This window comes from Ursus maritimus, unplaced genomic scaffold (genome assembly GCF_017311325.1).
Source record: "Ursus maritimus isolate PB19 unplaced genomic scaffold, ASM1731132v1 scaffold_17, whole genome shotgun sequence".
Classification (NCBI taxonomy): Eukaryota; Metazoa; Chordata; class Mammalia; order Carnivora; family Ursidae; genus Ursus; species Ursus maritimus.
Window position 1 is genome coordinate 25,892,647 of NW_024424119.1, and position 23,431 is coordinate 25,916,077.

General features: G+C 39.6%; 1 protein-coding gene across 1 annotated transcript in view; it reads left to right on the forward strand.

The window, feature by feature from the left end:
• The window catches only part of MELK (maternal embryonic leucine zipper kinase), a 75,724-nt gene that overhangs the window by 41,056 nt on the left and 11,237 nt on the right, over nucleotides 1-23,431 (forward strand). Inside the window, exons 10-14 of the mRNA XM_008707829.2 lie at nucleotides 2,800-2,886; nucleotides 10,255-10,383; nucleotides 15,248-15,370; nucleotides 19,289-19,520; nucleotides 23,025-23,121. Of these exons, the coding sequence (XP_008706051.2) occupies nucleotides 2,800-2,886; nucleotides 10,255-10,383; nucleotides 15,248-15,370; nucleotides 19,289-19,520; nucleotides 23,025-23,121 (668 nt within the window). The remainder of the gene's footprint in view (nucleotides 1-2,799; nucleotides 2,887-10,254; nucleotides 10,384-15,247; nucleotides 15,371-19,288; nucleotides 19,521-23,024; nucleotides 23,122-23,431) is intronic.

The window sequence follows — 23,431 nt, forward strand, 5'->3', positions numbered from 1 at the left end:
CGGCATAGCTTAGCCTGGCCTCCCTTAAGCATGCTCAGAACACTTACATGAGCCTACAGTTGGGCAAAATCATCTCACACAAAGCCTATTTTATAATAAAGTATTGAATATCTCATGTAACTTCTTGATTATTGTCCTGAAAGTGAAAAACAGAATGATCGTATGGGTACAGAATGATTTTAAGTGTATTGGCTCTTTATTCTCATGATCACGTGACTGACTGGGAGCTGCAGCTTGTTGCCCTGCCCAGCATCACAGGAGAGTATTATACTTTATATCGTTAGCCTGGGAAAAGATCAAAATTCAAGATTTGTAGTATGATTTTTACTGAATGTGTATCACTTTTGCACCGTGGTAAAGTTGAAATATTGTAAGTTGAACCGTTGTAAGTCTGGGACCTCTGTACTTGAAGTATTGAGTCTATTTGGAAAACTCAGCTTAAGATAAGCCATACATTTCAGACTTTGGTGTCTTGTCCACCCCACTCTTTATCGTCTCCAGTTCAGGAGTCTAGCAAAGAAGCCAGCATCGTTTTCCTACCCTTCCCTCCTTTCCCACACACACCTTGTGGTAAAGGTACAAAGCAGAAGGCTAGGGAGAGAGAGAAAGGGCTTTTTTTGGTTTGTTTTTAGGAGAGTTACTTTTTTTGTGTGAAAGAGAGCAAGAGAGAGCAGGTCAGGGGAAAGGGCAGCGGGAGAGGGAGAGTGAGAATCTTAAGCAGGCTCTACAAGTGCGGAGCCTGATGCGGGGTTCAATCTCGTGACCCTGAGATCATGACCTGAACCTAAATCAAGAGTTGGACACTTAACCGACTGAGCCACCCAAGTGCCCCTGTTTTTAGGAGAGTAACATTAAGATTATAGAGGGAACCCCAGAAATCTTCTCACTTGAGCAGTGGTTATCAACTGGTGTCAAAGAAGATGCCCAACTGGTGGTAAAGTGTCTGAGCTTCTGGGGTTGGGACCTTCCTAAAGAGGGAATCTACAGTAGGGGGAACTGCTAAGGTCAAAGCAACACAGTGAAAACTTATCTTAGCATTTTGGACTTTTATACAGTACCATTAGTATAAGCCTCTGTGGTCTCCACATTCTCCGTAACCCTTGAGGTTGTGCTCATACCAGCCAGTGATGCAGGTTGTTGTTTCTAGTGTTCCTCTATTTTCATGATGGCAGCATGACTTTCTCTTCAATCTATTATTACAAATATGGTGTCCAGAACAAGGAGAGATTCAAGATATTGCTCTGTTTTGTGGGGCAGACCTCTCCTGGCATATTATGTTTGGTTCTGAACACTTCACACTGAGGACCAGTGACAACCTAGAGTGTGTGATCTAAAGAAAAGGCCAGAATGGTAAGGGGCAGTAGTCATTGAAATGGTGGTTAAAGGAACTGGAAAAGAGAAAACTTGGAGAGGACAGGTTGTCTATAATAGGAATATTCAAATTCCTGAAAAACTCTTACACCCAGGAAGAAGTAAAATTATGACTGTTAATAAAAAGAGTTAACCATTTTTTGAGGGGCTACTCTGTTTAGATGTTGTACTAGGCTCTCCACATATGTTACATGTATTGCAAGGCAGGTTCTATTTCTGTTTTACTGATGATGGAACTGAGGCTCCGAGACGTATAATAACCTACTCAAGGTCATACAGTTATTCAGTGATTTCACAATTCAAACCAAGGTCTTCCTAATTCCAAAGCCTGTTAGCTGTCAGATTGTACTGACCCTGAATGGAGATTGTAGGCAGACAGACCTTAAGGGGACAGGTGGGAGAACTAGCCATCCCAGCTGTTGTGTTCTCGGGAAAGGAGGACTTAGGGCAGACATGAAAGATCACTTATTGGGGTTGTTGTGAAGAGAATTCATCATGGCAAAGATGACTTTATTTATTTTTTAATTATTTTTTAAATTTTTTTAAAGATTTTATTTATTTATTTGACAGAGACAGCCAGCGAGCAAGGGAACAGAAGCAGGGGAAGTGGGAAAGGAAGAAGCAGGCTCCCAGCGGAGCAGTGAGCCCAATGCGGGGGGCTCGATCCCAGGACCCTGGGATTATGCCCTGAGCTGAGGGCAGACGCTTAACGACTGAGCCACCCAGGCGCCCCGGCAAAGACGACTTTAAAATTACATTCCTTATGAGTCTCTTCCACTGTCATCTTCTGAACTCCTGTTCCAGGTCCAGGCTAGGCCCCTTCCGCCTTTTGGTTCTCAATGATTCGTATTTGGTTCTCAGAACCTATTTCTGGCCCCTCATGCATGGATCTGAATACTTGAATAATTACTCTCCTTAAGCAAAATAAAACTTGTATAGAAGCTATCTCACTTTTTAAAATTGTACTTTGCTAGTACCCTCAGCATCATGAGGGCTCCTCGGATTGGTGCTAAACCCAAATGTAGCTTGAGGTGCACTGTGCTACAAGTCTGAGCCACTCTTTACCAGCCTGCTGTACAGCTACTGATGCTAGTGCCTAGATAACTGTTCCTTGATGAAAATGCCATGCAGGTCTTACAGTGGGGAAGGAGGACAGAGTGTCTTGGCTACATAACATAATTTTAACAATTAATCAGATGATGATGGGGTGTGAAGGGCTAGGCAAGAGCTCCTCTTCTTGAACTGCTTATTGTCACCTGGTGATAGCTTCAAAAATTATGGAGAATGTTTTTTCCTACTTAAGAATTTGACGAACTCATGTTTTTACAGGCTGGTATTGATTTTACAAAGTAATTATGCTAACTTTAAGATTTGAAAACAATATATTTGTAATTTTTTGTTAATGAAGTTTATAATATTTTTTTGTAGCCTATTCACCTTGATGAAGATTGTGTAACAGAACTTTCTGTACATCACAGAAATAATCGGCAAACAATGGAGGATTTAATTTCATTGGTAAGAAATACAACATGAATTTGAGAATAATATTTTGTTTTATTGTTCTTTATTGATATAATAAATGTACTGATAAAATACATTAAAATAGTATAGCATTTTTCAGACCTATGATTTTATCATCAGCGTACATATTATATTTATGTATGATATTCACTCAATTCTTTTCTCATATCTGCTGGATATCCTCTTAAAAATGACATTGATTAAAGAAATTATAGTGGGGGAAAAAATGAAGAAACAGAAGAAACTAGTCCACAGAGAATTGACAGAGTTCTGATTTTACTCCTTGAAATTCTCTAACATGGACTGTGATTCTGCTATAGGAATAAGTAAATACAAAGCACTTTTCTTCTTACCTAAAAGCAACCCTGTAGCATCACATCATCCCTAAACTTATGAATCAAATACCAGGAAATCATTATCATGATTTCTGTGTTGGATTCTTTTAGCTTTTTCAGATACTTAATCTCTAGATTTTTTCCTAGAGATGGAGGCACTCACAGCTGACTCTGAGTATAATCTAACCTTCTAGACAGGGATTGTGTCTAACTTTGCTCCTGGTTCAGTACTGTGTCTTTGATCATCTTCGATTTGTGTTTTTTCTCTTTTCTATTTTGCAGGGTAATGGCTGTAAGCAAATTTTTTTTAACTAACAAAGCTTTGCTAAGCCACAGTTCTTTTCAGTGAGGAGATATAAAGGATTTCTTTGAATGACATAATAAGCAAAGGTTCTGGAATGTATCTGGAAAACAGAATGATAATTTAGTTTTTCATGAATAATGCTTTTATTTTATTTTATTTTTTAAAAAAGATTTATTTGTGAGAGAGAGAGAGAGTATGAATGGGGGCGGGGAGAGACAAAGAGGGAGGGAGAAGCAGACTCCCCACTGAGCAGGGAGCTCAACACAGGGCTAGAGCCCAGGACCCCAAGATCATGACCCGAGCTGAAGGCAGATGCTTAACCAACTGAACCACCCAGACACCCCAGATAATGTCTTTAAAGGAATGGCAAGAATTGGGAATCGTTGTAAGGTCTTTTATAATGAAAATTTGAAGTTTCCATTGAAGTAACTTTAGAAAAAAAAATACAACTTTTTCTTTAGGACAATCTTTAATAGAAGACCATATTTCAGATAAATAAGATTTCTTTTAAAATTTTTATTTTACAAGTTTTTAAACCCTTACAAAAGTAGAATGGTTTAACAGTGATCTTCATGTACTCATCATCCAGTTTCAGCAGTTAATGACACTTTGCCAGTTTTATCTGTATCCCAGCACCCTCTCCCATCTGCCCTTTCTAAGTAGGATATTTCAAAGCTAGTCCCAGACATCCTGTCCTTTTATTGAGAAAAAGTTTGGTGTGAGATCCACAGACTTAAAATCTGAATCTTTAAGGTAGTATACTTAGTGGGGCACCTGGATGGCTTGGTTGGGCATCCGGCTCTTGTTCTCAGCTCAGGTCTTTTTTTTTTTTTAAGATTTTATTTATTTATTCGACAGAGATAGAGACAGCCAGCGAGAGAGGGAACACAAGCAGGGGGAGTGGGAGAGGAAGAAGCAGGCTCCCAGCAGCGGAGCCTGATGTGGGACTCGATCCCAGAACTCCGGGATCACGCCCCGAGCCGAAGGCAGACGCTTAACGACTGCGCCACCCAGGTGCCCCTCAGCTCAGGTCTTGATCTTGAGGTCATGAGTTTGAGCCCCACATTGGAGTTTCAAGAATTATTGAAAAAAATTTAGAATTTCAAGAACTATTGAAAAAAATTTCTTTAAATAGTATCTTTTATGTGATCTTTACATACAGTTTTCAAACAAAGTGAAATGGAAGTAGGAATTGTTTACTTCTGATACAGAAAAAGTAAATAATGAAGCATGATAGAAATTGTTTTCTGGTGTTAATCTCTCTAAAGATCTCAGTGATTCTAAAAGCTAGACATGAGCGACATCAAGAATGTTGTGGAGAAAGTAATAGTTTTTCTTCTTTTGTACTCTTCCCTCATTCTTAAATGCCTGTTTATACTTATTTTGCAGTCCTAGGGATGAGTAGGATACAGAGATTGTCAACCTTATCTGAACACTAGAGTCCCATGGGTACTTGAAACTAATCCCAATGCCTAGGTCCCACCTCCAGAGATTATGATCTAATTGGTTTGTTGTGTGGCCTAAACATCAGAATTTTTAAAAGCTTCCCAAATGGTTGTAGTATGCAGCCAGGAGTTGAGAAGTACTCCTCTAAATCAGGAGTTGAGAAGTACTCCTCTAAATCGTTGCTATTCAGAGTATGTTCTGACCAGCAGCATTAGTATCACTTGGTGCTTGTCAGAAATGCAGACTCTTAGGCCCCACTTCAGACCTACTGAATTGAAATCTGCATCTTAGTAAAATCCCTAAGTGATTCATATGTACATTAAAGCTTGAGAAGCATTGGTCTAAGTCCGTGGTTTTCAGCTGGGAGTGGCTTTGCCTCTCAGGACATTTTTGGTTGTCACAACTGGGATGTGTATATGTGCTGATGGAATCTAGTGGTTAGAGGCCAGGATTCTGCTAAATATCCCAGAATGCACAGAACAGCCTTTCACAAGAAAGAATTATCTAGGCCAAAGGTGAGTAGTGTTGAGGTTGAGAAATCTTGGTTTAGGAGTTCTCAGAGAATTCACATTGGTCCTAAGTACTTTCCAGTTTAAATAGCCTCAGGGGACCCAGATTTGAGGTCATCTGTGGTCTGCTACACTTTTTCTGGCACTTTGGGAGCTTTGCCTTTATTTTGGGGGCTAGTTAGACGGGACAGGGAGAGATCAGTTTAGTGAGATCTATGCTGGTACGATGCTGCTGATCTTTGTGCAGAGAGAGAAACAACATTATTCTCAAATATTTAACTCCTAGAATTCCCATTTATATATTATACATGAGCACTTTAAAAAAAAAATTATTTATTTGAGAGAAAGAGCACGAGTGGGGGTAGGGGCAGAGGGACAGGGAGAAGCAGACTCCTGCTGAGTGCGGAGCCTGACGCGGGGCCAGATGCAGGGCTGGATCCCAGGACCCTGAGATCATGACCTGGGCCAAAGTCAGACACTTAACTGACTGAGCCACCCAGGTGCCCCTATATGTGAGCACTCTACACTTTTTTATATGCAGAAGTTACAGTTTCATATGTGTTATGATTTCAAGCTATCTCATCGTAGCCCTCTTGAGACTCCCAGTAGTGGTGCTAGAGCTTCCTTCCGCCTGATTGCTTTCCTTACTTTCCCCCTGTTCTTCCGGCTGTGAGTGGCTGTGAATTGTGGGAGCAGCCAGTCATCTGGTAGGGGGACTTCACTGAGGGTTACACATGCATATGAGAACCTATTCAGACCAATCCCTTCCCCCACCCCTGCAGTGCAAATCCCCCTGTATTCTGGTGGCAGAAGTTTAAAGATTGAGGGCCTTATGACCAAGGTCAGGGGAAGGATAGTGAGCCATTCCTCAATATCTCAAATACTCTGTACTGGTAACTGCCTGCCCTCAGCCCAGGTGCCCAGGCAGTTCTTTAACATGTAGCCTGTGTGAACAATAACTGGGGATTTAAAAAAAAAAAAATTTTTTTTTTTTTTAAGAAATGGAACCTTCTTTATGATAGGTAAACCTATTGCTTTACTTTCAGATATTTGACTTTCAAAATAGGGAGCTGCTTAAAAGATAAGGGAGACATGGGTTGTGTTAGACTTGTGGACTAACGTCACCTGGAAGCGTAACTAATGTGCCGATTCATCCGTTATTGAACACACATCTCCCCCGTGTATCTAATTGTAATGAGTAATGTGCAATGGCTATGGCAAAAAAAGTTATTAAAAGGATCCTTTTTGCTTAGAGATAAAGAGGGCTTAGGGTTGTAAAACTCCTAGGCAGGTTTAGGAGACTCCATCTAAAACTGTCCAGGTATTATTTACAATGCCTGGATTGTGTGATACTGTTGTTGATAAGCAAGTGGCAACTTGTTTCTAAGCCATTGTCTCTAATCAATTTATGGCATCTCTTTCAAAAAAGTAGGACTGTCATACTGGAGAGTGATTGTGACTGCATAGTTTTTACCCAGTTCCCATAGTACCTTCTCTATGAAACTTTTTCTGTCCTTCCTTCCAACCCATCCTGTCTGGATTAAAAGCAACATTCTGTGATAGTTTATCACAGTGTTTTACACTTTTTCCACTGAATTGATAGTCTATTATATAGATTTCAAAGCGTACATGATGATAGTGGTCAACTAAAATATTAACTGATAAAATTTATTAATAAAAACAGTTTTTATTTATACTTTTTTGGTAGTAGGCCTCTTTGGATCATGTGCCTTGTGGGGAGATACATGCATTAAATATTATTCAGTATTATTAAAATTTAACACTCTTGTAGGGTAGAGAGTCACCCAGTCTTATGAGTCCATTACTTAGAAACTTTCAGTTATACACAGTGGATTGAACAGATATGTTTACATCCAACACTTCCCTAAAACCTCACTAAAATGATAATAAAGCGATAAAAATAAAAAATTCACAAGGATGTTGAGAATAAAAGAGGAAACAAAAAGTAATGTCAATAAAATTTGGGGAGTTATAAAATACATAAGTGGCATCTGACATAGCATTTTAAGCTGAAAGCTAAGTGCCTGCAGTGGGAAAAGAAAATAAGCAAACTGATTAGAGCCCTGGGCTCTGGAAAGGCTTAGGAATCAGAGGTACTAGGAACCTCTGAAGTTAGGGAAGTAAGTAGGGTGGAAAACAGGAAGATTGGTTGAAAGTCTGTACTAGAAGCAGTTGGACCCCAGGTCCTTTCTCTACCTTGTGCTGCATGATAGCCACCTCTCCCTTACCCCAGCAGGAGATGGGAGACATTGAACAAGAGGCACTCGTGTACCATACGCAGCTTGGGTAGGGGTGATGAGCCATTCTGAATGGACGCATGGACACATGCAGTCTTCATATTCATAGTGAACCACTATCCCTAACCACCTTCCCTATTCAACTGTGAGAATGCTGGAACTGGGACTTTATCCTGTTTGCAGTGGGGGTGGGGAAAATGTTGGAAGATTCGATTCTAGGGAAAAGCCAAGAGAGAAGACCTACTATACCAATGATTGGGGGTTCAGATTCTTGTCTGTTTACCATAGAGAGAAGCTCCCAAGGCGATGAGCAGCCTCGAACTACATGGTCTTGAATTAGCTGTGCTAGATAATTCTTTTTTAAATAGAGACAGGCAGCCAAAGATTACCAGACATTTGAGGAAAGCCTCTAACGTGAAAATTAGAGATGAAAACAAATGGTGGGGGTTGTGATGGGGCGGGGGAGAGAAGAAAGAAAAGTAAAGATACTGAGAAATAAAAGATAATGCAGGAGTGGAAGAAAATGGCTAGAAATGGTAATTAATATTCTCAGAGTTAAGAGAAGCTGTTTCTTTTTTTGCAATAGGAATAAGATAGCTAAAAAGGAATATTTCAAGAGATAGCTCTTGAAAATTTAAGATATGACCACAGAAATGAAAAGCTTAGTAGAAATGATTGAAAGTAAAATTAAAGGAAAATCTCTCAAAAGTAGAATCTAAGGACAAAGAGATGCACAGATAGAAGAGAATGGGTGAGGAAGGTCCAACATACAAATAATAGAAGTTGCAGGCAGATAAAACAGAAGAAAAAAGGGAAGAAAGCATCAAAGAAATAATACAAGAAGAAATATTCCGGAACTGATGGTTTCTAAGTTAGTAGAACTGAGTTTTTAAGAATGGAGGGACTTAGCCAGGGTTTGGAAATATGGATGAAAATAGATCTACACAAAGTGAAATTTCAGAAAACTGGGGGAAAGAGAATACCCAAAAAGTTTCTGGAGAAAAAAAAGCCCCTAAAAGATCATAAAGAAGAGCTTGGAGTCAGAAAGACTTTGAATTTTTCAGTAGCTGTACTAGAAGTGAGAAGACCATGAAACAATGTTTTTGAAACTATGGAAAGTATTGTCATCCTAGAATTCTGTACTCAGCCCACCCAGAATCAAGTGTGAGGATGGAATGCAGTCATTTATCAGACATGCAGGATCTCACAAAATTTACCTCCCATTCATCCACCCTCAGGAAGTTGCTGGAGGATATATTCCACCAAAACAAGAAAGTAACCAAGAAAGAGGAATATTTAAGATCTGGGAAACTGAGGATACATTGTAGAATAGAGGTGAAGGGGGGTGCCTGGGTGGTTCAGTCGGTTAAGTGTCTACCTTCAGCTCAGGTCATGATCCCAGGGTCCTGGGATCAAGCCCCACATTGGGCTCCCTGCTTGGCAGAGACCCTGCTTCTCTTTTTTCCCTCTGCCCCTCCCCCTGCTCATGTGCACGCTCTCTCTCTCCCTGTGTCAAATAAATAAATAAAATCTTTAAAAAATTAAAAAAAAATAATAGAGGTGAAGGGAATCCCTAGACTGACAGTTGAGTTGCAGGTTGAGAAAGAAGCTAGTCCAGAGTGGAGCATGGAATGCAGACATCAGGTGGCATGTCTCCAAAAAGGGCCATGGAGGAGGGAACAGATTAGCCTGTGTATGTGGACGTGCTGAGGGGAGGTGTAGAGTGCTGGGGAGTGTGGAACTGGATTAGTAAGACAAGTAACTGCCTCTTTTTAATTTTTAACTTCAGGAAAAACCAAGATACAAAAGAAGGAAATGCAAGGGTAGTACCCCACGTGGTTTAGGTGCAATCCCATTCTGGTTGTTAAGATATTAGAATATTTATCTACTCACTGAAGAATTCCTACTCTGAGTGCCCTCCCCATTGTCTGTTACCTCCCTTAGGTCCCCTGGGCACCTCCCTCCAGTCTTCCTTGAGACTCAGTGATTATAAGGTTAATAATTGTCATGGCAGGGGTGCCCCAGGACCCTACTCACCTCTCAGCCTCTGTTCTAATTGCATAAAGTCAGGGTACCAATGAAATATTTTGAACATTATCCCTACTCAGTTGTAAATACTAATTTACATAATCATGATAGTGTAAATATCGATTTAACTAAAAATTGTGATAAAATTATAATAGGGGAATGCAAGGAGGAAGAATCTATGGGGCAGGAAGGAGTTGTAGTAGAGCTAAATCCTTATTTTCCACACTAGGAAATTCGTAGATAATATCTGAAGCTGAAAAAAAAATTTAAAGCTGTATAAGCAACATAGAAACATAGAAGAAATAGCTAAAAGTATTTAGAAGTGGTTCCCTCTGAGGAGTTGAAACTATGTGTGAGAGAAAGAGAGAGAGTTGGTACAGGGGATTGCTTTTTTTCTGAATGGAAAAAAAATAATGTAAAATAAAACATTATTTCTAAAAATAACTTCAGTCTTCTAAACAACTTGATTTTCTTTTTTCCAGTGGCAGTATGATCACCTCACCGCTACCTATCTTCTGCTTCTAGCCAAGAAGGCTCGGGGGAAACCAGTTCGTTTAAGGCTTCCTTCTTTTTCCTGTGGACTAGCCAATACCCCAGTCACAAACATTAAGGTAAATGTTAGAACCTTTTTTTTTTTAAAGATTTTATTTATTTATTTGACAGAGAGAGAGCCCAAGCAGGGGTAGTGGCAGGCGGAGGGAGAGAAATGTTAGAACTTTTTGTATGAACACCTGTTGCTCTTTTTTTTTTAAAGGGGGGGCAGAGGGGAGAGAGAATCTTTTTTTAAATTAATTTATTATATTTAGAGAGAGAAAGAGCACGTGCGTGTGGGGGGAGGGGCAGAGGGAGAGAATCTTCAAGCAGACTCCCCACTGAGCATGGAGCCCAACTCAGGGCTCAGTCTCACGACTCTTGAGATGATTACCTGAGCTGAAACCAAGTGTCATACGCTTAACGGACTGAGCCACCCATGCGCTCCTAAACACCTACTGCTCTTGCATTGTGCCTGCTCCATTCATGAGTGGATACACCACTGGTGTCAAGGAAGCAGAGGCAAGACATTTTATGATTTAAATATTTTTGGTGAGAGGGGCGCCTGGGTGGCACAGCGGTTGGGCATCTGCCTTCAGCTCAGGGCGTGGTCCCGGCGTTGTGGGATTGAGCCCCGCATCAGGCTCCTCCGCTATGAGCCTGCTTCTTCCTCTCCCACTCCCCCTGCTTGTGTTCCCTCTCTCGCTGGCTGTCTCTGTCTCTGTCGAATAAATAAATAAAATCTTTTAAAAAAAAAAAAAAATAAATAAATAAATATTTTTGGTGGGGGGGAAGAATAAAATAAAAATAAATAGTTAAATAAATATTTTTGGAAAATGGGAATTCTGAACTTGAACTCAAAATTTAAATGTTGGGGCGCCTGGGTGGCACAGCGGTTGAGTGTCTGCCTTCGGCTCAGGGCGTGATCCCGGCGTTAGGGGATCGAGCCCCACATCGGGCTCCTCCGCTATGAGCCTGCTTCTTCCTCTTCCACTCCCCCTGCTTGTGTTCCCTCTCTCACTGGCTGTCTCTAACTCTGTGGAATAAATAAAATCTTTAAAAAAAAAAAAAATTTAAATGTTAACATGGCATTGAAATAATCCTCTCCTCCCCTCTGTTTTTCATAAAAGTAATTTCTAATTGTTGCAGGAAAATTTTCAGCCACAGATAAGCCAAGGAAAATAGAATTTATCTATGAACCTACCACGTATAGGTTTTATTTGTGTCTTTCCAGTCTTTTTTAGAATGCTTAATTTATATAATTCGTGTATAAGCAAGTGCTTTTAAGAGATAACCATATTATTGGGTTGTGGATAAAAATTTTAAACATTGTTGGGACTAAGATTTCTGAAAGAGGATATACTTTATATGACATGAGATATTTTAATGAATATTTTGATACTCATTTATGTTGATTGTTTAGGTTTGTTTTGAGCAGTAGTTATAGCTCATGTAACTCAAATTCCTTGTATGAGTTTGTTGTAACCATATAATTTTCTTCTGTTTTTTCCTTCTTTGTCTCCTTTTCTTTGTCATGAGCATTTAGAATGGCGGAGAAGCTTTACATTTTTGGAAGCACCGTGTCATTCCTAAGAGTTCGCATTAGTCTCTATCTTCTGTCTGATGCTTTGTTATCTAAAATTCTGCCTTCCAGATCCTTTGCTGGCTGGGTGTGGAACTTTGTAATATAATAAGTCTTCCCTTCAATTAATTTAGGTTGCAATTTAAGTTATTCTTGCAGTAGGAAATTGTACTTCTGTTACTCTCAGAGAGAGGTAGTTCGTTCTCTTTACAGAATCCAGTATAGCCCAAATGACTGTGTAGGTGAGGTGATTTTATATCTTTAGGTCTCAGAACTCTGTTGGGGAAAAAAAAAAAAGCCACCTTTTCTGATCTTGTGTTGAATCTCCCTCTGACCCCCCTGAATTCCTTTACTGCTTCATGTAGATCTCTCTTTTTGGCACTTGTCAATCATGTGCTGCAGGTATAGGGGATCTTGTGTTCTTCCCAGGCCCTGCCAGTCCCTTCTTCCCTCCCTAGTTGATGTTTTGACCTAACTAAGCACTAAAAGTGGCTGTTATGTAAAGGAATCTCTGAAGTGAGATAATGTCATTCCTGGGTTGGTTTTCTAGTCTGTTCTTGGATAGTTTTATTGCATTGGTGAATACCCCATATCCAGACAGATCTTTTACCTTTGGACTTTATGAGTCGTCCTGTCACTCATCCTGCCCACATTACCAGCCCCTTTAAACTCTCAGATTGAAGTGAATACCTTTAGGTCCAGGAGGACACAAAACCATGAACTCTGTTTCTGATCAAGGTAGTTTCAGAAAGGAATTAGTTTAGTCTGTACTATAAGTGGATTATATATAAATTATGTATATTAAATTACAATAAACTTTTAAAATAAGCTTCGGCTAAATTTTTATATTTATGACACCTTAGTTAACAGACCTGAGACATTTTCCTAAGCCATTGAATTTTCTTACATCTGGATTGGCCCAATCTCAATTCCTCTGCTTATAACAATTATGAAGTATTCAAATGGAAAAGATCTGGGAAGATACTTACTCTTCTCTTTCAACTAATGAGCATTGACCCTGGTCATGTAATTATTTAGGCATTTATGTTATTTAATCAATTTTTATGATAGGTAGACATTTTAGTGACCAAAAAATGGAGCAGAAATCAAATTTTGGGTTGTTCTCTGATTTTATGTAAATCATTGAAACTTGAAACAAGGTTCCTTTGTACTATTCTCCCCCTTAAGAGAATCCCCCTTTTTCTCTGGGGTGTTATAAGCAAGTAGGTAATCCTGAACTATTAATCAATGGATGACATTTTCAGAGGAAACAATAATATAGTCTGATCCAAGAATCACAAAAGGCTATATCATCAACATATCATTAGCATTTTCAGGCCTATGCTTGGTCTATAACAGTTAAGTTGAGGCAAGACATAAAGATAACACTACACTGGAGTAATCGATGATGGATGCCAATAAGGGGCTAGAGGTGTGCTCTAGTGGCTTTAGGAAGGGAGTGATCACTGTAGGTGACCCAAACTGGATATACAGTCAAGTCTAGAAAAAATGGAAAAGAAGGAACACAGTATTCAGGGAAGGATAAATAAATTAGCAAAATCTCAGGCACCTAAATGTGCTTTTGGGTCACCAGACTTTGGTTAAGATGGAGAGGTCAAGTAGGGGAAAAGTGAGAGGAAGAGAAGGAGGAAGTGAGGTAGAAGGGTAGGCGAGATCTAGATTGTAGAGAACCTTGAAATGCCATGTCAGAAGGGTTAGACTTTATGCTATAGGTAATGGGAGCCATTGATTTTTGAACAAGATAGGATAAGTCACTGACATGACTATAATTTAGAAAAATGTATCCAGACTTGTTCAGTTAGGGATGTATGTGCTGTTACTCCCTTCTGCAGTGCCTGTGACAGCCATTATTCACACAACACTGTTCTTTTCCCCACTGAAGCTAGATTTAGCTTTAGTATTTTTCTCCACCTAGCACTCCATGTAGCTAGTTCTAGTTCATGATAATTGGAGAACGCTGTCATTTCTGGCTGAGAGGGTGGAAGCATTGGTGGCACAGACCATAGCATCTGTTTGAATAGTTCAGGTCTGAGATGTGTCCATGAATTAGAGCGATAGCAGTGGGACTGGAAAGTAAATGATGAGGTAAGAGGAATTCAGGCAAAACTGTCTGGACAGCTTAACTCGATGTTGAGGGGAAGGGAAGGAGGGAGAAATAAAAAATCCGATTATACTCCATAGTCTTAGGATTTAGGGTGTGTCTAGTGTGCCCTTAGTTTGTAGAGGGGGAAGAATGAGGGAAGATAAATGACTGGTGGTATTGTTAGCACAGGACCCCAAATATCCTGTTCCTAGGAGATCTTTCATGAAGTTAGTTTGTTCCTTGGAGAAATTGCTACATATTCTGCATGTACTTACAATGAAGATACCTATATTTCTTTTTTTTAAAAGATGGTATTTATTCATTTGAGAGAGAAAGAGAAAGGCAGAGAGAACACAAGCGGGGGTAGAGGCAGAGGGAGAGGGAGAAGCAGACTCCCTGCCGAGCAGGGAGCCCAGTAAGGGGCTTGATCCCAGGACCCCAAGATCATGACCTGAGCAGAAGGCAGACACTTAACCATCTGAGCCACCCAGGCGCCCCAAAGAAACCTGTATTTCAAAGTCATTTCCCTTCTGTTTTCTACTTTGTCAGAGCCTTTTTTTTTTAAAGGATTTATTTATTTATCTGGGGGGGGGGCAGGGGCAGAGGAAAGGGGGAGAGAGAGAATCCTGAAGCAGACTCCTGCTGAGCACAGAGCCCAACTCAGGTCTTGATCCCAGGATCCTGAGATCAGGACCTGAGCCGAAATCAAGAGTCGGATGCTTAACCGACAGAGCTACCTGGGGGCCCTGTCAGAGCTTTTTATTTGTTATTTGTCTGGTGTTATAGTGATTATCTGATAGTAATCTAAATAGTGTGGCATATAATGTAAAAATATTCTAAGACACATTGTTTGAGAGTCAGAGATTCTCCTATGTAATAATTTGTATTAGCATTTTTTGGCTTATTTTCTGTCCTGGATGGTGAGTTCCTTCAATATACGATCTCTGCTTTGTTTCTGCTTCCAGGGCCTCGCCCTGTGCCTCAAGCATACGCTTTTAAAAATTGAATCATGGGGCGCCTGGGTGGCACAGCGGTTAGGTGTCTGCCTTCGGCTCAGGGCGTGATCCTGGCGTTATGGGATCGAGCCCCACATCAGGCTCCTCTGCTATGAGCCTGCTTCTTCCTCTCCCACTCCCCCTGCTTGTGTTCCCTCTCTCACTGGCTGTCTCTATCTCTGTCAAATAAATAAATAAAATCTTAAAAAAAAAAAAATTGAATCATGATGGTGTTGTCTCTAAGTTCTTCTGTTTTTCAATAGTCAAAGAATCTGAGTCTAGAAGATATGACAACAAGTGATGAAAACTATGTGGCTGGATTGATAGACCATGACTGGTGTGGAGACAGTTCATCAGCAGGTGTGGCCACTCCTCAGACACCACAGGTTAGTTATTTGTATTACTGTTTAAAGCAGTGTATGTTGTCTCAGTGATAAAAACATCTAGACTTTAATGTGAGTGTGTGTAGTAGCTGCATGTTATATGTAATATTGTGTGTGTGCTTTCAAATTTAATGAATTCCTATGCCATTGAAAGCATTTAATGAGAGATTGTTGGACTATGAATGAAAGGGAAACCAGTTATTTCCAGGTTGAAGAAAGCCAAGATTCCATTTTGGAGCACTTTACTTGCTCCTCTTTTCGCTTTTCTTGTCTTTTTTATCTCCTTCCCTCCCTTCCCCTCCTTCCCCTCCTTTTCCTTCCCCTCCCCTCTCCCATTCTGAAAACAAGGTATAGCTTACATGTAGTTAATTATTCACCATTTTAGTGTACAATTCTGTGTGTTTTGACAAATGCATACAGCCATGTAACCACCATCAAAATCAAGAACAGTTCCGTTGCCCCCCCAAATTCTCATGCTTCTTTGCAGTCAACTCCATAGTACCCCTGACTCAGAGAAGCACTGAATTGTTTTCTTTTCCTTTTGATAATCTTTTTTTTTTTTAATCTTACTTGGTATTTGTTAAACTTATTGGATATACAGTGAATGTTATTCCTCCGCTCTCTGTGAGGGGGCCACTCCTTCCTATAGCAGTGAAATACAGGAGTAGGTGTGCGTGGTTCTGCTCAGGGAATCACACTAGAGCCTTAAATCCAGAGTTTTTACTGGGGGCTGGTTACACAGGCTCTCTTTGTCGGTGTAATCAGCCACAATCACAGAAACTCTAGACTGCTAGAGGGAAAGCTGGTGTTCATCATAAATCACACTGCTTGTAGTCTGTACAGCCTGGTACAGCAGGGATCAGTGCCCCAGCTGTACAAACAGACTTATCCCAACAGTGTTGGGAACTTCCTAAAAAGCCGAGTTCCCAGCTTCCAGCCGGGACCTGCTATGCCAACTCTTGTACGCAGCAAGGCCCGTTACATACGTGCAAGAGTCCTACCATGTATATACTTAGGAGAGGAATGAGTATCTTCAACCTTACAGCCAATTTTCCCCCCAAAGTGGTTGTATTAATTATACTTCAACCAGCAGACATGTATTCCCATTGCTCCACATATTTATTAATACCTGATATTTTTAGCTATTTAATATTTTAATATTTAATATTTAAATATTTTCTAATCTGGTGAGTGCAAAGTTATGTCTCCACTGTTGAAAAGTCCATTCTTTCACCACCAGATCTACAGTGGTACTTCGATCATATATCAAGTCGTTATAGGAGTGTGTCTGTTTATGGGCTATGTTTTGTTTTATTGGTTTATTTTCACCAATACTACACTTCTTAATTAATTTTATAATTGTTCTTCTATCTGGTTGGCCAATTTCCTCCCATCTTATTCTTCTTTAGGGAGTCTTGGCTATTCTTGTCCCTTTGCATTTCCATATACATTTTAGAATCATTTTGACAAATTTCACATACACTCAAAAATTGAAATTACATTGAGTTTAAGATTCAGCTTGGGAAAAATTGAAATCTGGACCCTCAAATCCCCCTATCCATAAACACAGTACATCTCTTCATTTATTAGGCTTTAGATAATGACTTTCAATGAATTTTTATAAATTTCCCCAGGAAGATCTATATTTTTTATTAGATTTATTCCTAAGTACTCTTATTTTTTTATTGCTATTGGGAATGGTAGGTTTTTAAAAATCACATTTTCTGTTACTAGTGTAGAGATATGAAATTGATTTTTGTGTATTGATCTTATATTCAACAACTTTCCTAAACTCTTAAATTCTTTTGATGTTTGTTTGTTTGTTTGTGTTTTTGAGAGAGAGTGTGTGAGCTGGGGGTGGAGGTTGGAAGAGGGGCAGAGGAAGAGAATCTTAAGCAGACTTGTGCTGAGTGGGGAGCCCAGTGCAGGGCTTGATCTCACAACCCTGAGATCACAACCTGACCCAAAACCAGGAGTCAGAGGCTTAACCAACTGAACCACCCAGGGTCCCCTGTCTGTATATTTTTTGAGTGTTCTGTGTAGAAAAGTGTATCATCTATGGATGGCAGTTTTGTTTTTTCCTTTCTAATTCTTATGCCTTTAATATCCTCTCTTTTATTACTACACTTAGTAGGCCTAACAATATAGCAGCCACTCTGTGTTCCTCCCAATTATAAAAAAAAAATGCTGCTTTTATCATTAAATATGATGCTTGTTCTGTCTCTCTTTCCCTCTTACAACCTTCCCCTTCCCCCTCTCCTCAACTTTTTCTCCTTCTCCCCTCCTTGTCATTCTTCCTCTCTCTTCACTGCACCTCCCGCCTCTTATTTTTCATGTTCAGACATGTTTTTCATTTAGACCTGTTTGCTAAGATTTGTTTAAAAATCATGAATCTCTGTTACAGAAAACAAATTAGATAAAATTAACCTACTGAGATAATCATCTGTTTTTGTTCCTTTCATTAGTTAATGTGGTCGTTTTATGTTATATCAATACTTTTGATGTTAAAACAGTCTTTACGTATTCTTTACATAAGTCCAGTTTACTATTTTTTAATACATTGCTGAGTTTAGTTTACAAAAATTTGTTTAGAATTTTTGCTTCTATGTTCTTAAATGAAATTGGCCTGTAACTTTTTTCTTCTGAAAATTTTAATTTTATTATTGCAGAAGTAATACATGGATACGTTCATCCTGCAAAACATTCAAACAATATAGAACAATGTTGAAGAATGAGTGAAAGGCTTTCTTCTCCTTTTCTTGCATTCCATCCCATTTTGTATTAGTCTTATCTGATTTTGGTATTGTGATTATATTAGTCTTCCAAAATGAATTAGGATGTGTTCCTTTTTTATTCTCTGGAATAGTTTTTTAAGAGCTAGGGATTATATTTTCCTTGAATGCAAGTAAGACCATGCAGGTAGTATGAATTTGGTCCCCAAACCTTTGTGAAATTACAGATTATTAAAGGAGACGTTTGCTTTTCTAGAGCCAACGCCAGGACAGACACATTTTTGCACCAAACTCCTTTCCAGGGTAGATTTGTATTTAACTCACCCTTTCATTTGAGTTATAGCCCCTTCTGGCTTTTCTTGAGAGCTTCGGTTCTAGTTCTAATGCTTCCATGGCTGTTAAAACCCACGCTGTCAGTTATCCGAGACAGTAGGTAGACGCCCTTAGATCAGCGGACAGTTTCAGCCTTCATTACATCTCTGGATTCACGTGCCTCTTTTTAGTTTGGACTCTGAGGATTTTCCTTACTTTTGTGGCAAGCTCAACCATAAATTCAAAAGCATTAAAAAATATTTTGTGTCCAACATTTCTGTTAGAGTATTTTAACACAGTTTTTCTGCTCTAATCATTGACTAATTACATATTAGAGACAAACCGTGGCAATCTAGGCATGGGAAACAATTCTTAGGTATTTATTTGTGGCCATTCTCAGTATTGCCTGAGATCTGGGTATGTTTGATTTAACATTTAACCTGAAACATGTTGAAATGATGTGTCAGTAGAACAGACTAAAGTGATCTACATGTACTGAAGAGAACTGAGGGGCACTTGGGTGGCTCAGTTGGTTAAGCATCTGCCTTTGGCTCAAGTCATGATCCCAGAGTCCCGGGTTGGAGTCCCACATCAGGCTCCCTGCTCAGTGGGGAGTCTGCTTCTCCCTCTGCCCTTCACCCTGCTCCTGCTCTCTCTCTCTCGCTCTCCCTTTCAAATAAATAAATAAAATCTTAAAAAAAATAAGAGAACTAAATATTACATTTTCAAATTTCCTGATGTTGCCAATAATATCCTTTCGAGAGTATTTCATTTTAATAAAAATGGTGCAAGGTAATTTGCAAATGATTAAGGCATGTTGTAGAGAAATTGACTTTTCTTCGTCAGTGTGCTTTATCCAGGAACTTTTTTTTTCCAGTTTGCCAAGCATTGGACAGAATCAAATGGTCCGGAATCTAAATCATTAACTCCAGTGTTATGCAGAGCATCTGCCAATAAATTAAAGAACAAAGAGAATGTATATACGCCTAAATCTGCTGTAAAGGATGACGACTGCTTTGTATTTCCTGAGCCAAAGACTCCAGTTAATAAGAACCAGTATAAGAGAGAAATCCTCTCTACACCAAATCATTACACTACACCCTCAAAAGGTATTTGCTATGGGGACTAATCAATGGTAAAATACTTTAAATTCCATTTTTCTTACCATCTAAATAAACGTATAACAGGTCAGACATGACTAGCATTGCTCTCAGGAAGTTCTGTTTTTTTATCATATGTTATTTGCATTGGTTGAAATGAAAGCATTTTAGTCAACTTCTAATTTTTCTTAAATGATATTTTTTCTTTTTTTTTATATATATAGAGTTGAATTATAGCATCATAGAATGTCAAAGCCAAAAGGCAAGTTAGAGCTCATTTCTTCCACCTGCCTTTTTCACAGCTGAAGAACCTGAGACTCAGAGGAGTGATTTGCCCAAGGTCATAGGTCCAGGTTTAGACTTTGCCTTCTCCTTTGCCCCCACTTACCATGGCTAAAGCTAAAGTCTCTTCTGAGCTCTTCTTACTCATGTGGATCTCCAGTTCTGGTATCTGATTCTGCTCTTGCCCATATCCCAGCAGACAGGAGAGACCTGTGATGTCCTTCTAGATATCTAGATCTATATCCGGTTATTACAACTTTCTCATTGCCCTTGGTTTCCTCGTCAGCTCAGTCATCACCAATTATGTAAGCTGTTTCCTTTATGACACCTCAGTGTTTTCTTGCTGGCCTCATTTGAGCACATTCTATTTTGTCAATGTGTCTCTTAAGAGTCACTGAGCCCAGTGTTCGTACTGGGTCTCCTCAGGATTGGACTGTAAGTGTCGTGAGAGTAGAGATTCTGTCTGCCAAGTTCACTGCAGCATGATAGAGTATGTAGTAGGGGCCATGTTTATTGTCTGGTACATAGTAGGTGCCCAATGCCTGGTGTATGGTAGGGCCATATTTGTTGAATGAAGGGTGAATAAATTAGAGCCTGAGGGGTTTTATTTACCATGATATAGTCTATGTCACTTTTTAAAATGACCCCTAAACATTTTTGGCCTTTTTTCCAGCAGTCGTGACCTACTGTTTTGCTTTGTTTTGTTTTTTGAGAGAGATGGTGCGCATGTGTGAGTGGGGAGAGGCAGAGGGAGAAGGAGAGAGAGAATCTCAAGCAGGCTCCACCCTCAGCACAGAGCCCAATGTGGGGTTCGATCTCACGGCCCTGAGATCATGACCTGGGCCAAAATCAAGAATCAGAGGCTTAATTTACTGAGCTACCTAGGAGCCCCTGACCTACTCTTGTTTTTTGTTAAGAGCCTCATGAACCCAAATTCTGAAACATTGCCATGTGAACTGCTAAATCATGTCCTGCCATTGTGCTTCCAGTTTACTAGTGGGGCTGATAGCCAGTTCCAGGGCTGTATTTCTTATAAAGATAGTATGAAAAACTTTGTCAGAATATTTCCTACAAGTTCTATTATTATGTTAATGGTATTCTCTCCTTCATCAACTCAAACAATACTTTCCCCAGAATTGTGAGGCTAGTTTGGTGTGATAAGCATTTGTGGCTGCCTGGGATTGTTATGAGGGTTCAGTGAGATAACATCTGGATATAGTGGGACCTTAGTAGAGGCTGCTATTGCATTTTTTCCTTACGGGGGTTGTTTCTTTTCTGTTATTTGTTGATATAGCTACAACATCCTTTGTGAGTCAGGGAGTTGGGTAGGGAGATAAGATGGACTTTAGCTCATTGAGGGCTTTTTTTTTTTTTTTTTTAAGACTGATGCTTATAATCCCTTCTGTTACTGTGTGTGTGTGGGGGGGTGTGTTTTAACTTTAAATTTTTTTAAAGATTGATTTTTTAGAGAGTGAGTGCGTGTGCGCACGTGTGTGTGTGTGTGTGTGTGTGTGTGTGCGCGTGCATGCATGCATGTGTTGGGGGAAGGGGCAGAGGGAGAGAGATAATCCTCAGTAGACCCTGCTGAGCACTGAACCCGACATGGGGCTCAATCCCAGTACTCCGAGATCATGACCTGAGCCGAAATCAAGTCGGCTGCCCAACCAACTGGGCAGTTGGTTTTAACTTACTATGTAATTCTGAAGGTTTTGACATATGGATAATTTGGAATTTATAGTGTTAAAATGTCATCAGTTTGCTTATCTTGTCCCTGTGAGGAGGGAGACAAGATTGTGTCAGTCAAAAAGAATTATTGGCTGTTTTTATTTTATTTTTAAAGATTTTATTTATTTATTTGAGGGGTGTCTGGGTGGCTCAGTCGTTAAGCATCTGCCTTTGGCTCAGGGCGTGATCCCGGTATTCTGTGATCGAGCCCTGCATCAGGCTCCTCCACTGGGAGCCTGCTTCTTCCTCTCCCACTCCCCCTGCTTGTGTTCCCTCTCTCGCTGTCTGTCTCTCTCTGTCAAATAAATAAATAAGATCTTTAAAAAATTTTTATTTATTTATTTGAGAGAGAGAGTGAGAGCACGAGCAGGGGGAGGGACAGAGGGAGAAGCAGACTCCCCGCTGAGCAGGGAGCTGGGTGTGGGGCTTCATCCCAGGACCCTGGTATCATGAGCCGCGCCCAAGGTAGACACTTAACCGATGGAGCCACCCAGGCGCCCCTGGTTATTTTTCTTTAAACGTAAGAGCCACCCACCGAAGCTAGTGGCTGAAGCTCCAATTGATAGCTTCCATTAGTGCTTTACATTTGACTTTGACTCTGAGTCATTATTGATATTAGCAGTAATCACTTTTCTGAATCTTGTACAATCCAGTTAGTGACAATTTGTCAAAGAGTAACTTTGGATAGTAGTAGATAATCTTTGTGTACAAAGATGAAAACTATTTTCAGAGATGCCCGTGAGTGATCTTATTTTCTTATTCTTGTGGAACCAGTCAAAATAGTGCTGAACAGTCATAAACAAAACAAAACTTCTAATGTCTTTTTAAAAAACTTGTTATCATATACTTATTATAAAGTGTTATTACTTCTAAAGCGTATGTAATTTTTCAATCATGAACAAAAAGTTAACTAATCAGTGGTAACCAGATTTGTTATTGTGAATTTGTCGCAAACTGGATACAAACACCCTAGTGGAATCAAACACAAAATTCTAGAATAGGGAATATAAAAATAACCAAAGCTCACAGCTGTTTAATAACTTTTGTCAAGATTTCACAGGGACTATTCTCTTTGCCTAACAGGAATTGAGTAGGACTAGGAATTGAATTAACACCTCTCAATACTATTTCACTTAAAAGCATAAATTGGATCCTTGTATAAATACAGATCAACTTATTTATAGAAAGGAAAATCAGTAGTCATAAAATCTGTATTTATATGATCTATTTAAATTTGTCATATAATATTTATAATATAATTTTAAGCATGGCCTCAGTTTTGCAGTGAAGGAAAAGAGGAGCCACACATGCAAAAGCAAAATGATTTTGTTTTTATTATAAATCACACGGAAACATTTCTTTAAGTAATGAGAGCCTAAACAGCACTGGCCAAGTGATTACAGTATTTCTGAGTCAATGAATAAGTGATGTATGCGTTATTGATAGAAGTTTTGAAACCATAATATGTCACCTGCATACGGCTTGTGTTTCTTGTTTCTCTAATAGCCAGAAACCAGTGCCTGAAAGAAACCCCAGTTAAAATGCCAGTAAATTCAGCAGGAACAGAGAAGTTAATGACAGGTGTCATTAGCCCTGAGAGGCGGTAAGTGTTCTGTTTTTTAGATTCATTGATCTTCAGTATATGTAACCAGATTTCCTTTTTTCACATATGATAAGCCTGATTAAGGTAACAAACCATTGTTACCTCCAATTATGTTGGAGACTGTAGGAACGTCTAGCTGAATGACGGTGGTCTGTGGCCATTCCTGGAGCTGTTGCTGCTGGCTTCCTCTTGGGGTAGAATTCTGAAACTCTTCAGGAGTAGGACTGGCACCTTAACATGTGGCAGGCTGGGAAGACAGTGGCTCTGGCCCCAGCCACCTAGTACCCATTCTTTTTTTTTTTTTTTTTTT